The sequence below is a fragment of the Alexandromys fortis genome, unplaced genomic scaffold (genome assembly GCF_014885135.2).
Source record: "Alexandromys fortis isolate MF-2015 unplaced genomic scaffold, M_Fortis_MF-2015_v1.1 scaffold_6, whole genome shotgun sequence".
In the NCBI taxonomy this organism is placed as follows: domain Eukaryota; kingdom Metazoa; phylum Chordata; class Mammalia; order Rodentia; family Cricetidae; genus Alexandromys; species Alexandromys fortis.
The window spans coordinates 6,628,675-6,645,301 of record NW_026067902.1 but is presented as its reverse complement, the minus strand read 5'-3'; the positions used below and the strand labels follow the sequence as shown (position 1 = coordinate 6,645,301).

Here is a 16,627-nt window from a genome sequence, read left to right as displayed (position 1 = left end):
AAACAAACAAAAAAAAAACAAAGTGAAACTCCCCGGCTCCGAATCTATGCCCCTTCCGTTCTTCAGGGAAGACCGCCATACTGCTAAATCTGAGTTAGCGCTGATTGATTAGACTTAAGAGCCACTATCACGATTTGAGATGCTGAGCAGAGATCTCTCTGCACGTGTCTTCAAAGCCATAGTTAGAGAAGAGAGCACCTGACTGCTTGGCCTTAGCGGTGATATGTCACCTAGTCCCCTTGGGGAATGGACAGGCCTTGTCGTGGGATGGCTTACGTGGTATTCAGCTCCTCACTAGAGTACTGCTAACAACAACATGGCCTTGCGCTTCACAATGTCCCATCCCACGTCAGGGACACTTCAGGACTGGTTTTTTTTTAAATATTTATTTATTTATTTATTTATTTATTTATTTATTTATTTATTATGTATACAATATTCTGTCTGTGTGTATGCCTGCAGGCCAGAAGAGGGCACCAGATCTCATTACAGATGGTTGTGAGCCACCATGTGGTTGTCAGGAATTGAACTCAGGACCTTTGGAAGAGCAGGCAATGCTCTTAACCTCTGAGCTATCTCTCCAACCCCCGCAATGGACTGTTTTTACTGTTCCCAGGTATTGGTGGTTCACTAACCAGCCACTGGGCAGACATTGATACGCTGAGGTGGTGATTTCTGTCCTAATCCCATTTCAGGCTCTCAGACCTCTTAATGTCTCCCATGGGCATTCCTAAATCCATGGACACTTCCCTCCATCTGCTCTACCGCCCATCCCACTTCAACATTCTCTGTTCTTTTCCTTGCTTATTTCTTGGCTATCCATCTCTGCCTGTTTCGAAGGGCAAGACCTCAGTGACCTTCATCACACTGTCTACCATTCACCAACTACCGGCTACACAGTAGGGCTCAATGAGTATTTGTTGGGTGAATGAATAAAGCAGTTTATCGTTGAATGGAGGACAGTGACTACTTAGTGATGTGTAATATTCTGCGTTCACGTCCTGGGTGGTGATGCCACCAATATTCTTGGTGTCAAAGAAGGTACCCACACATTTTCAAAAACTAGGAAATAAGAACCACTCATGGTCTAAGGGTCCCTCTTTCTACGGTGTACCATAAAGAGAGAACTAATGGGGTAGTGTTGTCTCTGTGCTACTATACCATGAGACACTAATTCAGCAGGTGAGCCTGGTGGCACATGCCAGTGATCCTGGTGTTTTTGAGGCTGAGGCAGGAGGATCCCAAATTTGACATAAGCCTTGAGCACATAATAAGATCATATTTTAAAACCCAACCAAAAAAAAAGATTAGGCTTCTATCCACAAATAACTTTTGTATGTGTATGTGTGTGGTATGTACACAGATATTTGTGTGCATACAGGTCCACATACGCCTGTGTGCACGTGTGTGTGAGGCCAGCAGACATCCTTGGTGTGCACATGTGTGCACATGTGTGTGAGGCCAGCAGACATCCTTGGTGTCATTCCTCAGAAGTCATCCACCTTGTCTTTTTTGAGACAGGGTCTCTCACTGGCCTGGACCTTGCCAAGTAGGGCAGGCTGGTTGGCCAGTGGATCCCAGGGATCTGTGTGCCTCTGCCTTTTCACTGCTGGGATTACAAGTGTGTGCCGCTGTGCCCACCTTTTTAAAAACATGGGTTCTGGGGGTTGGCAAGGCAAGCCCCGTACTGATAAGCTTTCGTCCTGATGACTTCTGTAAATAGAGTTATTTACAGGAGCCAAGTACTAAGGAAGGAATTGAATCATGAAGTACCACCATCCCAAAGACGGAGATGTGTCGTTATGAAGGATTCAACAAAACTCCCATTCTTTGGTTTGTCTTAAACATCTGAGTGTGTTTTGGAGAAATGAGCTTGGAGAAGAACCCTCAACATGACCACTTCTACTTACAAGTGTATTTTAAACAATTGCAAGCGCGTGGAAATGGCTCTGACTTATGCAAATAGTGTTCCTTTCATTTCATTCCACTTGAACAGTTGCAGTGCTCTGCACTGGGCTCGGGGAGTTTGCTTCCTTGTAAAGGAGGGTTCTCCAGCCAGTGCGCGAGGCAGGCGGAAAGCACAGGTAATTTTCCTGTTTTCCTTTGCCAAGAGTCTAAAGGGCACAGAGGCCCCGCAGGGAACTCACTCAGCACTTTGCAGATATCGGCAACGGCCTTAAACACCACAGCCGAAAAGCTGACCCGCAGTCGCACGGTCTTGGTGTTGGGTAGGCGAAGGCGAAGCATTTTATGCTGCGGGGTGAAGAGGAGCTTGGCGTCGGCCTGGACTCCACACTTGTCCAGGGTCCAGTGGGTTTTCAGAAGCCAGCAGCGCTTCTGTTCCCACCACAGAGCGAAGTCTGACCAGTCCTGGGCTATGTCTGCAAAAGCGGAAAACGCAGTTAAGCGCGTGAGGGGAGGCTGAGCACGCAGCCTCCAGACATGTCGGTGTATTCACCGGTAAAGCACTAATCTTTAGCTTGCAATCTCTTTTTATGGTTCAAGGCTCCATAGCTGTTAGCTCCCTTCCAAAGTCTCCCAGGAGGGCAGGGAACAAATGGCGTGTGAACTCTACCCTCATTTACATTTGAGTATCATAAAAACAACATAAAGTAAATTTTCTGTTCTGACGAACTCTAAACCACTCCCCCAATTACTCTGTGCATCATTCTTGATTGCTTATCATAACCTCTGCTAGAAATGAGTCCTCTCATTACGGATCGCAAGGGAGCACGCTGGTCTCCACAGGCCACACAGAACCACAGAGAGCTGACTGTTCCCCCTGCTCAGCCACGTCCAGCTCCTCTAGCAGCCTTGTACTCACAGTTCGCAAAGCGGCCGCACTGACATCCGAGCTGCACATTCTCCCTTTCAGTGTGGTGTCTACACCCAGACTTGCCTTCGACATGATATCAAAGGTGGAATCTCCCTGCGCCAGTATGAAGTCAGTCCCATCCTTAACTTACTTGTTATTTTTCTCTCTGTGAGCTTTGCCTCTTCTGTAATTAGAAAGCCCTCCTCTCAATGCTCTTAGTGGAAGCATTGAATTATTTTGGAAGGCAATGAGTCAGTAATTGTTCTCTGTGGCATAGACTATATCTGTTGTGGTTGGGATACTGCTTGAGGGTCCCCCAAGACTTTATGAGTTGGGGTCTGATTCCCATTGTTAGGAAAAAAGAGGGTAGAAACTTGATCCGACCACTGTGTTGGGAGATGGAGCCTCTGGAAAGTATATAAGATTAGGTAAGGCCATTAAAGCTCAGACCCTCTGGTAGAATCTAGTGGCTTTGTAAGAAGAGGCAGGAGAACCAGGTACATGCACACACACACACACACACACACACACACACACACCCCTTGCTTCAAACTATATGATGCCTTGTGTTGTCCTGGGAGTCTTTCAGGCTTCTATCATCAGATGTAGTCCCTAGACATTTAGCCAAAACTATGTGCTAAAATAACCCTTATTTCTTTACAGTTACCTATACTCAGGTGCTTTTGTTATAACAACATAGAAAGGAATCAATGCAGTCTTCAACAGAAATATCTATCAAGAGATAATGATCATATATTCAGCCATCTCTATGAAATGAAAATGGAAATAATTGAAAAGTTCATCAATGGACAAGTGGATAAAATGTGGTAGGTTCACACAATAGACTATTGTATAGCAACAAAATTAGATTAATCCAAACAATACGGATTTCTCTCAACCATAATATTAAATTAAAACAAAGCAGCCGTGTAAGAGTACATCCTGCATGAATGCATTTACATGAAGTTTAAAGACAGTAAAAAGAGAGGACAGGATAGTGGTTGCCCTTAACGATTGGGGGAATGGGTGGGTAGCAGCCCGGGCTTGAGAGGGGAGCAGGTAATGTTCCTTCTTGATTTACATGACAGTCATGTGAATATGGACGTAAGATGCACTTAGAAAATAGCTTTATTTCAGTATAAATGAGAAGTCAGCATCCAAGGCCTCAAACAAATATAAAATAAAACATTAAATTCTAAGGCCAGAAGTAGACTTCTCTGTCTTTGTTTGTGGGCAAGTGTGGAAGGACATGGTAAGAGCGAGCTGAGTTTAGCATGAAGTCATCAAGTATTAGCAGAGAATGGACTCGGTATTCCAGTGCCATGTTACCTATGATTACCATGAATGACACTGGTCAGATGACCCTTGACCTTGCAGGGGCATAGCTTTCCACCCTTCTTGAGAGCTTCAGTGTGCCACCGAAGACTCAAGCTTTTACAAAGGTGGTTGGATTCCACTGGAAGCTCTCACAGGGTCCCTCTCCTCTTTTTGGGAGAAACCAGGGGTGAGGAAGAGGAATATGCTCTCAGGAAATCTAGGGCCAGCCACGGAATGGTGAAGTAACAGAGAGGGGGTCAAAAGCAGAAGAACCACGGAGAATGAACGACTTACTCATCTCTTCCACCAGCTTGAGCATCACTCCTCCGATATGCAGGTCCCCCGACACCCTCAGTTTGATTTCTGTCTGCGGCCGCTCTTCCGTTGCCCGGTCAACTAGGACCACAAGCTCCCAGGAAGCAGATGCGAAGTCACTGGATGACATCATTGTGGCACAGGCAGGTGTCTTTAGGGACAAGGACAAGCACAGGTCAGAATGGCAGTGGAGAGTGGAAGGTGCCAGCAGGTTGTCAGAGAAAGGCCATTGCTTCTTACTTTTCTATTTTGTTTTAGATTCTTGTTCAAAAATTTCTGCAAGGTTTCTGGTACCTAGATACTAAATTAGGATCATAAATGTATATACAAAACTTCTAAAAAAAATCCCAACTCTTTAAAGTTCTGTTTTTTTTTCTCCACTGAGGTATGTCTTTTCTTTGCCCACATAATGTATCAAGCTTCATTTTCCCTTTCTACTAGTTTTTCTTGACTTTCTCTGAACTATTTTGATAAAACAAAGAAACTATGGCAGTCTTCCAGCAATCTCCATCTTTATCGAGATTGCGATTTGCGTGTGATAAAGCGTACAGATGTCGATGTGACAGTTCAACACATTTTGTCGTATGCAAATTATACTTCAATAAAGTCAACTCAAAAATCTTTTCCCTAAAACCATTTCACACTAAAATCCTCTTTTTAGCATCTCTAATACATCTGTGTCATTGTATTTCTCCCATTAACATTGGCATCTTCTGGTACGAGAACCCCCCCCCCAAAACTCAGCAAAATAACCACATGAGTCATTATCTGACCTAATGCGCATGATGGCATAGGCGTGCGACCATAATCACTGCTGTACAGTAGATTTACTTAAGCTGCTGTTTTCCTTCTATAGCGCTGGGTGGCTAACCTAGGGCCTTATGCACTTTAATCAAAGGATCTATAGCCCCCAAAGCAAGTTACTGCTTTAAAGCACACAATAATCGATGCACAAATTACATTGATTAAGATTCTTCCTTGGAATCCTCTTGCTTCAGGTTTCTCAAGTGCCGACATGACAGGTGTGTGCCACCTTGGCTCCATAGTGTTTTTTTTTTTTTTTAAATACATTTTTGGCAAAAGATTAAAAATCATGAGTGACAGGCAAAACTTAAGTCTTGAAGATAGGGTAGGATAGAAAGCTCAAACCCGTGGTTTCCTCCTAACTGGAGGCGCCACAGACGCTGGATGGGCCTCAGAGTCTCTGGCTCTACCCCACACCTAAGATCCTCTGAGACCTCTGTCAGGGTCAGGAGTGCAGTGGGTCCCTCAAGATAGGCCTTGAGAAGCATGGGCTGGCTTCTCTTGAGCCGCCTTACACAGCCGTGTGCAAAGGATTCCTTACAGTCATTTAAATGACGTTTATTTAAAGCTTTTGTGAGCCACCATGTGGGTGCTGGGAATTGAACTCTGGACCTCTGAAGAACAGCCAGTGCTTATACTCTGTGTCTCAACAGGCAAGTGAAAAAGTAGATGTAGGATTCAGTACCCCCTTCTGCCTACCAGACCAGGATGAAGCTTGGTGATGACGTCTGAGGGGCACTGTTTTCATAATAATTGGTGGGTAATTAAACCACCAATGTCACACCACATATTCATCTCACACGGTGTATAATGTAAGCACTAAGCAAATCTCAAAAATACAGCAGATACATTAACTGCCACAAATCCATAGATGGACGACTGCAATCTGAACATGCAGTACAGACCGAAGGTGTTCGAATCATATTCAAGAGTTCAGGAGTGTTTCATAACTGGAAGTATCCCCGGGGCGCAGTGCAAGGATGCAGTGGTGTGCCCCTCAATACAGAAGCCCTCAGGGCAACTTCTAGCATCCAGTGGTTGACCCAGTCTGAATGCTTGCTTCCCTCATCAGCCTGCGGGAGCATTTCTTGTGTGCATCAGATACCATCCCAGCATCAGGTCCTCCACTCTCACCAACACTCATCTGAAAACGGGGGAAACTTGGGCGGAGGGAAGGTAGGCCACTTGCTGTAAAAATCACATTCAATCCTATGCAGGAACCCAAACGTGAATCCATCCCCTTTATATACTCAAAACTTAACCATCACTCTGAGAAATGTCCTGGGTAACATGGTTACATGTTACGTGGTTACATGAATGAAATTCTAGCTTTTACTAACATAGATCATTTCTACAAACAGATCAGCAATGAAGAGACAATGAAAACCCCCTCTTGACGGTCAATGTATCACGGAAGGGCTTGAAGAGCTTTATGGTCTCCAAAATGCTATTTTCCGAGGCTGGGTTTTTAAATAACGTTTTGCACATGCGTAAATAAGTTTGGTCTTAAAAAAAGATGGTTTCTTGCTGCTCATTTCCTGGGTCTCCAGACCCAGCGTCCTTAGTTTTCCTGACTGGAGTGATTAAAACGTTTGCGTAGACAATGGACAGATCCTTTACAACGGAAATTCCTCCTAAAATGAAGACGATCTGGTTCCCCCACATTCCTTTCCTATCTCTCCGTGCCTTCATTTTGCCCTGAAGTTCTCGTCATCAACAAGCTGTTACTTGTGCAGTAAACTTCAGCCGGTGGAAGCGCACCCAAGGAGACCAAAACAGGAGGTAAAAGGCGCCTTAAGATCACCCCCGCCCCGGTTGAAAGAGAATGCGGGGAAGAAAAGAGGCTCCGTTTTGGAGAGTGTCGGGGGGCGCTTGGCTTATACTGGTGGCCAGCCACCTGCCCCTCGCCCATTTAACGACCACAGCGGAAGCTGAACCGAAAAGAGTTAATTTGCGTGGCCAGATTACTGGGCCCGAGAACTTGATCACATCCAAAAAAAATTATTTCAATTCAACGGTCATTTAACTGCACAGAGCTGCAGAAAAGAAGGGGACAGGGATCCCAAGTCTTCACGTTCCGATCACAGCCTGGCGGTCCCCACTCGGAAGCCCCAGATCTCACCTGCTATGGAGCCCGCGGCGTCCAGTCTGCAACTTGCACGTGGAGAGCTGCGTCCCCAGAGCCCGCCTTGGGCGAGCCGGGGTCTCGCGGGACAGCACAAGGCTGCGGTGGGCCAGGTGACGCTGCGGGGGCCCTGGCGACAGCCAGTGAGTGCGCCGAGAGTCCGCCGCCCAGCGCCCAGCACGGTCCCGGGACCGCAGCGTGGCGTGGCGGCGCAGGCTAGCGGCGGCGGCGGGCAGGCGGGGGCACGTCCAGCCCAGCCTGCTAGGTCTTGCTCGCGCGCGGAGCAGGCGAAGGCTGCAGATGCAGTAGGGGTTGAAGGGAGTCGCAGGGGCAGCTCCTGGCAGGAGCCAAGCAGCCTGGGACACACTCCACCCCTCCCGTCTCCACTTTTATATGGCTTCTCCTGGACGCCTCCAGCGTTCTGGATACTCTGAAGCCCTCGGCACTGGTCGCAAAGCCCAGTCATTTCTCCTGCCTGTTAGGTAAATAGAATAGCCGGGGGCTTGGGAGAATCCCTTCCTGTCTGCAACTGTCTGTCTATGCAGAGCGAGGGAGTAAGCCTGACTAGGCAGGTGGTTTGCACAGAGGCGATTCACCTCTGAGTAAGAGGGTGATATCAGTCTTCCTAAAAGGTGAGGTGCCACAGGAGGAAGCCCCTCCGATCAGAGGAAACTCCAAGCCAAAGGCAGGACCACTTTAAAGTGGCTCACCCTAGGCAGGCTGTTACTTTCCTATTGTATATACCAGACAGTTGCCTGCCCAGGAAGTGTAGGCGACTTTGGGTACACTTGACTGAATGTTTACTCTGCCAGGCCCGGGGTTGGGCTCTGAGGATACAGTGGTTAACAGAGCAATAGTTCTTCAACTGGAAATGAGTAGAAGGATGGGCTGGCAGCCACTCCTTGGGAAACTTTTATGCATCATGCCTCGAACCTCAGGTCTGTGCACCAACGAGGTAACTTCTTAAATAGCAAACAGTCTGAGATTTAAAGTTGAATCTTTGTTTTCATTTGAACATCACAATATTTAGGAATTGTTTTGATTTAAAAGTATTTTGAATTAGAATAAAGAGCTGGGGGGATAGCTCAGTGGTATAGAGCTTTCACGATATACACAACACTCTACGACTTCTCTCCCTAATACCTAAATAAATAAATGTCACTTGAATTTTATTAACAAATGCAGGATTCTAAGATCAGAGGGTGCAGTTCAGTAGTAGAGCACTTGCCACTGAGTTCCTTCCCCAGCAGAAACAAAAGGTATTTTACAATTAAACTAATTAAGACATTAAGGGGTATATCGGCTAGTTTTTTTTTGCATCAACCACACAGGCTAGAGTCACCTGAAGAGGGAACTTCCCTCAATTAAGAAAATGCTTCCATAAGATCTGGCTGTAGACAGGCCTGTAGAGCATTTTCTTAATTAGTGATTGATGTGGGAGGGCCCAACACATTGTATATGGGGCCACCCCTAGACTAGTGGTCCAGGGTTCTGTAAGAACAAGCTAAGCTTCACTTCTCCAGGTTTCTGTGTAGGAAACCTGGTAGGAGTGGGGTGATGGGTGAAGTTGGTGGTGGGGTGGGGGTGTGATGATGTTTTGTTCTTGTCCTGACTTCCTTTGATGATGAACTGAGATATGGAAGTGTAAGCAAAATAAACCCTTTCTTCACCAACTTGTTTTTGGCATGGTGTTTTATCACGGCAATAGTAACCCCAACTAAGACAGGGGATGTTCCTAATTTACTACAGCCAACTATAGGAATGGGGCTGTCCCCTTACTTTACCTTTTCCAGGTAAATATGCCCAGACTTTGGTTGGACAGTAAACGTTTCCAGACCTTCTTTCTGAAGATTGCTCCTGGCAGATTAGAAATGAGTTTGTTTTCAAGGTCGACAGTGTGACCTTGAAGGATTATTGGCTCCATTAGTACCAGTGAAGATTTTTTTTTAAATCCCACTCAAAACACATACTAAAGAATTCAGCTGCCTTTAGGCTTTCTTCCCGGTGTTATTTTAAAAATTTATGCAGATCCTCCCTGACTCTGACAGAGTTACACCCCCTAAACGCTCATGGTAAGTTGAAAGAACCTTGAGGTAAAAAATGAATTTACTGCACATAACCTCCAAATATAGTTTGGTAGCAAATATGCCAGAGAGCAGTGGCTCTCTCCCCTGTGATGCTGTGACTGGCTGACCGCAGTGCCCTGCAATGAGGAAACATGACCATCCCCAAACTTACAGCAATGCTTGTGATTCTGAATCACTGAACACTGAATCGTGATAAATCAAAAAGTCTCAGGTGGGGTTTAACCAGTCTTTGCATGTCATTTAAAAGAAATAGAATGATGTGTATTATTTAGTGTGTGTCTAGTGATATATTTGTGATTTTCACCCACAGTATGTATCCTAGACCTGTGATTTAACATTTTAGTTATCACTTGGTGGTTCTGAGTTTTCTGAAACAGGTATAATAAGATCATGAGTACAAAAGCAGATTAGAAGGTGCTTTCTGGACTTCAACGTTTCACACCCTTCCACACACCCCTGTACACATACACACACCCACATATATGCAAACATACTCATACCCACATATACACACACCCACACCCACACAATGTGCACACCCCTTTCCCTCCTTTATAATACAAGCGGAATCAACACGAGTTTTTCGCTTAATCGATTCATGCACATTAATCAGCAGGGAATTTAATTTGACCCCTGGTTTCTTTAGTCACTGGGTTAGGAAGATGCTGAAGCAGACCTGGCAGTTCAAACTGACAACGCTCAGAGGCTTTTCTTCACATTTTAGGTGTGATGTGGACGAATAGAAAATAGAGATGCTTAACTCTGCCAGGTGTTCAGAGTGGTGGGCATGAGAACAGGCTTCAGAAAGAAGATGGCTTATTTGTTATTCTGTGACATGTGTGTACAATGTGTTTTAGTCACAGTTACCTCTCCTATTCCTCTTTCACCTTCCTCCCATTTCTGCCAAACCCCTTCTTCTTCCCAGGAAGTTCCCCTACTATTTTCACATTTTTTTTTTCTTGTCTCTCTTTCTGCTTTTGGTGAGTTTACCTGGGGTTGCTTGCAGGCGCACAGGGAATCACAGCCGGTGGGGGTTCGTGAGGGCAATGACTGGGCCAGGCTCAGGAGAAAGCATTCCACAGCACTCCTCCCCACCATCCAGCCCTTCCATTCTTTCTGCCCCCCTCTCGGCCGTGTTTCTAGGAGCGAGGAGGCTATAGATGTCTCTCGTAGGACTGATCACTCGACAGTCACTTATCCTCATCATTTGGACTCAGTACGAGTTTCTGCGTTAACCACTGCAAACAGAAGTGTCTTTGATCAAGTCCGAGCGCAGGACTAATCTCTGGGCACAAACAAATATTTAGAAGACAACTTGACAGTGTGTTTATTTAGCAAAACAGTGGTATGTTCCCTCGTAGACTCCTTAGGCACAGGCTTTTGATCAGGTTGACTGTACCAGATATGAATACTGTAGGCTTCAAATCTAATCAGCAAGTGGATGGTTACCCCCATAGTTATCGTGTATCATTATACCAGTGGGCACATCCTGCCTGGCTTCTTGGTACTGTAGCTAGCGTTCAGGGTTTACAGCTGGACAAGACTGTTGCCAGCTTTCCTCCCCCAGAAGCCTGCCTTGCACCTTCCAGGACTGTGTAAAGTAGCCAGCAGGGAAGACATTTCCAGGTCATTTTGTGACTTCTGCTTTGCAAGTACAGTGTGTGGTCTTTTCGACAATAGGGTTTTACCATGTAGTTCTGCTGGGCAACCAAGAACAATAGTAGATTGTATCTCTTTGGAGACTTCTGAGCCTCTATTACTCACAGTGTATACAGAAGTATCCCGTGCTTGACACTGGGGTTTCCATTTAATGACCTCTGACTTCTCAGAGGAGCGTTATCTACCCATGCGGAGTGCCTAAGGGAGATGATGCTGAGAGAGACTTTAGGCTTCAGATGAGATTCTGACAGGGTTTTAAGAAAGACTTTTGCTCTCTCTTTCTCTCCTGCGTGTGTGTGTGTATGTGTGTGTGTGAGAGAGAGAGAGAAAGACAGACAGAGACAGAGAGAGAGATAGAGACAGAGAGAGACAGACAGAGAGAGAGAGAAAGCGAGGGAGGGAGGGAGAGACGGAGGGAGAGAGAGAGAGAGAGAGAGAGAGAGAGAGAGAGAGAGAGAGAGAGAGAGGGAGGATGCATATGTATGGAGGTCAAAGGACACCTTTTCAGGACTCTGTTCTGCTTCACCTGTTTGTGAACACGGTTTCTCATGGTTTCTGCTACCCTGTTGCCTATACGCACTTCTACCTGATTCTCCTGTCTCTGTCTCCCATCTTGATCTTGCCACAGGAGTTCTGCGGCTACAGATGTGAGCCACCACATCCAGTTTTTCATGTGAGTTCTGGGGATCAAACTCAGGTCATGAGGTTTGTGTGGCAAGTGCCATCTTACTAGCCCAAGGTTTTTATAATCCTGGTGGCTCACCTTCCGCTCCACTGGGTGTGTCCTGAACTGAAACTGCACATTGATTTTGGTGGATTGAGGAGAAAGGAGGCGATGCTACATGCCCAGTTATTCCTGACTTTTACTTGCCAAGATGAGCAGGATCTTACCCAATACACATTTTCTCATCAAGATTCTAACTTAGATATGCTTATGTTTGGGAACTAAGCAAGAAATGTAGCAGGCACGTGTTTATTATGAAAGTTTTATTTTCATGGACCCTGGGATATGCACAAATGTGGTGTGGCCAGGTGTACAGAGTGCAGGTTCTATTCTCTGTGAGATGCAGAATGTATTTTATGACTGGAGTCTTTTACCGGGTAAGTAGCCAACACATTTTATGCTCAGGCAAGTTCTAAAATGTTCTCCTTGCCATAGTGGAAAGGGCATGTCTCATGCATCTATAGGCCCTGGATGAAGACCAGTGATAAAGGGAATAATAAGGCCTACCACAGAGGCCATGCTGCAGCCACCCGCAGAAACAGGGCTGCTGTCTTCCTCTCCCTCACCTCTCTCTGTCTCTGTCTCTCTGTCTCTCTGTTTCTCTCTGTCTCTGTCTCTCTCTCTGTTTCTCTCTGTCTCTCTCTGTTTCTCTCTGTCTCTCTCTCTCTCTGTCTCTTTCTCTCTGTTTCTGTCTCTCTGTCTGTGTCTCTCTCTCTGTTTCTCTCTGTCTCTCTCTCTCTCTGTTTCTCTCTGTCTCTCTCTCTCTGTCTCTGTCTCTCCGTGTCACTCTGTCTCTTTCAGGAGCTGTCTCTTACACCTTTTTGCACTGTGTCTTAGTCAAAACATACGGTGATAATTAAGTCTTCTTACCCCTGATTATAAATTTTCCTTCCCTAGAGATAATAGTTACCTGGTTCTGCAGAAACTTCTTAAGCAAATGACAGGATTCCAGACGCACCATTATTATACCTTTTGCTTTTCTCCCTTTAGAATATCTTGTTGATTGTCATAAATGTCAGATGTTTTCAGGGTTGCCCTCCCCCATCTTTGAGAAATCTGATCTAATATTTGTGGACATTCCCATGAATCTATCACAGTCTAGAAGCATCTAATGAGATGATGATGTGCTTTTGCTTTACAGTAGAATACATTGACAGATTTTTAGATGTTGAACCTGGGATGCAGCCTATTTGATCATGTTGGATGATGTCTTTGATGTGTTCGTGGATTCGCTTTGCCAGTATTTTATTGAGTATTTTTTAATTAGTGTGATTACGGAAATTGTTCTGTAAGTCTTTGGATATCAGGGTGGCTGTGGCCTCATTAAGAGAATTTGGCAGTGTTCCTTCTGTTTCTGTTTTGTGGAATAATTTGAGGACTACTGGTATTAGCTCTTCTTTGAAAGTCTGGTAGAATTACATGCTAAAACAGCTGGCCCTGGACTGTTTTTGGTTGCGAGACTCTAAATGACTGTTTCTATTTTCTTGCAGGTTATAGGTCTGTTTAAATTGTTTATCTGATCTTGACTTAATTTTGGTATTTATCAAGAAATTTGTCCGTTCTTTTAGATTTTTTCTAATTTTGTGGTGTACAGGTTTTTGAAGTATGACCTAATGATTCTCTGGATTTTCTCATGTCTATTGTTATGTCCCCCTTTTTTTGTTTCTGATTGTTGATTTGGATATCCTCTCTCTGCATTTTAGTTGTTTGGATAAGGGTTTCCTTATCTTGTTGATTTTCCCAAAGAACCAACTCTTTGTTTCATTGATTCTTTATATTATTTTCTTTGTTTCTATTTTAAGATTTCAAACTTAAGTTTGATTGTTTCCTGCCATCTACTCCTCCTGGGTGTGTTTACTTCTTTTTGTTCTAGAGCTTTCAGGTGTGCTGTTAAATTGCTAGTAGGAGATTTCTTCAAGTTATTTGTGCAAGCACTTAACGCTATCAACTTTTCTCTTAGCACTGCTTTCATTGTGTCTCATAAGTTTGGATATGTTGCGCATTTGTTTTCATTGAATTCTAGGAAGTCTTTAATTTCTTCTTTGACCCAGTGGTAATTCAGCTGAGAGTTGTTCAGTTTCCACGAGTTTGTAGCTTTTCTGTAGCTTCTGTTGTCGTTGAACTCCAGCTTAAATTCATGGTGATCTGATAAGATGCAGGGGGTTATTTCAATTTTTCTTGTATCTGTTGACACTTGCTTCATGACTGAGTATATAGTCAATTTTGGAGAAGGTTGCATGAGGTGCTGAGAAGAAGGCATATTCTTTCGTGTTTGGGTGAAAGGGTCTGTAGATCTCTCTTAGGTCCATTTGAGTCATAACATCTGCTAGTTCTGTTATTTCTGTTTAGTTTCTTTCTCACAGACCTGTCCATTGGTGAGAGAGGGGTGCTGAGGTCTCCCCTGTTAATACGTGAGGTTCGATGTGTGATTTAAGCTTTAGTAATGTTTCTTTTACAAATGCAAATGCCCTTGCATTTGGGGTATAGATGTTCAGGATTGAGACATCATCTTGGTGGATTTTCTTCTTTGATGAGTATGAAATGTCCTCTATCTCTTTGGATTAGCTTTGATTTGAAGTCTATTTTTATTAGATATTACGACAGTGGTAACAGATTGCCTCTTAGATTGTTTTAATTGGAAAACCTTTTTTTCTAACCCTTTACTCTGAGGTAATATTTATTTTTTATGTTGAGGTGTGTTTCTTGTATGTAGCAGAAGGATGGATCCTGTTTTCATATCTATTCTGTTAGCCTGTGTCTTTTTATTGGCGAATTGAATCCATTCATTTTGAGAGATATGAAGGACTGGTTGTTAATTCCTGCTTTCATTTTTTTTTTTCAAGACAGGGTTTATCTGTGTAACAGCTCTAGCTATCCTGGAACTCACTATGTAGACCAGACTGGTCTTGAACTTACAGAGATCCACCTTCCTATGCTTCCTGAGTGCTGGGATTAAAGGTGTGTGCCACCACGCCTGGCTTAATTGTTATTTTTGTTCTTGTTGGTATTGTGTGTGTATGTGTGCGCGTGCATGTGTGTTTTCCTTCTTTGATTTTGCTGGTGTGAGATAATCTATTGCCTATGTTTTTGTGAATGTAGTTAACTTTCTTGGGTTGGAGTTTTCCTTCTAGCAACTTCTGTAGGGCTGGATTTGTGGAGATATTGTTTAAATTTGACTTTGACATGAAATATCTTGTTTTCTGTATCTATGGTGATTTAAGGTTTTGTTGTGTATAGTAGCCTGGACTGGCAGACTACTGGTTTCTTAGAATCTGTAAAACATCCTTCTAGATTTTAAAGTCTCCATTGAGAAGTCAATGGTATAATTCTGGTAGGTCTGCCTTTATTTTTCATCTCAAGCTTTTTTTTTTTTTTACTTTATTTTAGTTTTATTTTTTTTTATTATTTAATTAAAAATTTCCACCTCCTCCCCTCTTCCCATTTCCTTCCCACTAAATTTTATTTTATTTTTTTTACTGCTGAATAATATTCTATTATGTACATGTGGCGTATTTTCATTATCCACTGTTTGTTGACAGGCGTCTAGGCAGATTCCTTCCTCTAGCATATGTAATATTTGAGACAGATGCACACTGCAAGATGAATGAGGCAGCAATGTTAGTGAAAACGCTAAGGAATGTTTAGAACATTGGTTCTAAACCAATGACTTCTTGCCTGTAGCAGCAGAGATGGATGTACTAGCGACTTTTTACAGCTGTGGTAAACAACATGACCAAGGAAACATACAGAAGAAAGAGCTGATTTGGGGTTAAGTTTCCAGAGTGTTAGAGTCCGTGATGGCAGAGCGAAGGTGGTGGGAGCAGGAAGCTGATGGTTACGATCTTCAACTGTGAGCTGGAAAAAGAGTAAACTGGAGATGGCAGAATCTTTCAACTTTCAAAGCCACCTCCAGTGACAGTTCCTCCAACAAGACCATGCCCCCTGAACCTCCTCAAACAGTGCCATCAACTGGGGACCAAATGTTCCTATGTCCACGACTGTGGGATGTCTCATTCAAACCACCAGTGTGAAGACCAGAGCCAACAGCTGACAAAAAGAGATGGCAGAAACTGCAGTTTGCCAGGAAGGCTTTTGCAGTGACTGGAGGTCCAAGTTCAATGTGAATCCTATAATTTGGGCTGAAAAGAAAAAGGAATTGTTGCTTTTTTATTTTTTAGGTCAGGGTGGCATAAACAGCTGAAACACCTGGGAGCAATGGTGAGGACAACTGTAAGAATCCGTGTGGCCAATGTATGTGTTCAAAGTGGCCCTGATCATGAAGGGAAACAACCTGTGCTCTCTGTTTGGGGATGTGGCTCTTGCCTGGCTTCCCCCATCCCAGCATAGCAAAAGAGTACTGTGCTGTGTATTGTCAGCTGAGAGAAAAAAAAAGTCAAAGTATGGTTTCTGCCTTTGAGTTATAGATAACATCTAAAATTTGTAAGTTTGGAATCCATAGGACAAATGCTACATATGTTTAATTCTCAATTTTCATGACAATTCTATTCTGCAAAGTCATCACAAGCATTGACTACTGACCTCAGGGAAGCATGCATGTATGGGCACGCATGTCAGGACTCACATGTCAACAGACTGTAATCTTTAATCCCAATGATAAGTCCTGATCCTACTTAAAATTTGCCCTAAGGGTTGAAGTATAAATTGGCTAGCCTGAGGACACCACCATAATGGGAGACTGAGTTAGGGCTTAAGATCATCCAAATGGCTTCTTGCGCTGAACTGCCCCATGGCCTCTACTCTCCCAGGATCTCTTTTATGAA

At 44.1% G+C, this 16,627-nt stretch overlaps 1 protein-coding gene and 1 long non-coding RNA gene across 8 annotated transcripts in view; one reads left to right on the top strand and one right to left on the bottom strand.

Annotated features, from left to right (window-relative positions):
- Positions 1–7,514, bottom strand: part of Fermt1 (FERM domain containing kindlin 1) — a 44,817-nt gene extending 37,303 nt beyond the window's left edge. For 3 of the 4 annotated variants that reach the window (XR_007590450.1, XR_007590452.1, XM_050134484.1), the window contains exons 1-3: positions 7,374–7,514; positions 4,427–4,598; positions 2,148–2,381 (exon numbers count right to left, since the gene is read on the bottom strand). Coding sequence is in view for 1 of the 4 variants with exons in the window: in XM_050134484.1 (XP_049990441.1) it covers positions 2,148–2,381; positions 4,427–4,580 (388 nt within the window). In the remaining 3 variants the exon portion in view is untranslated. Of the gene's footprint in view, positions 1–2,147; positions 2,382–4,426; positions 5,204–7,373 lie in introns of those variants that run through there. The other variant, XR_007590451.1, reaches the window with a different exon arrangement.
- The window catches only part of LOC126496844 (uncharacterized), a 96,709-nt gene that overhangs the window by 46,203 nt on the left and 33,879 nt on the right, over positions 1–16,627 (top strand). Inside the window, exons 4-5 of one of the 4 annotated variants that reach the window (XR_007590453.1) lie at positions 3,479–3,642; positions 4,443–4,586. The exons of the other annotated variants lie outside the window; for them this stretch is intronic. This is a non-coding gene — a long non-coding RNA (uncharacterized lncRNA). Of the gene's footprint in view, positions 1–3,478; positions 3,643–4,442; positions 4,587–16,627 lie in introns of those variants that run through there. 4 annotated transcript variants of the gene reach the window in all.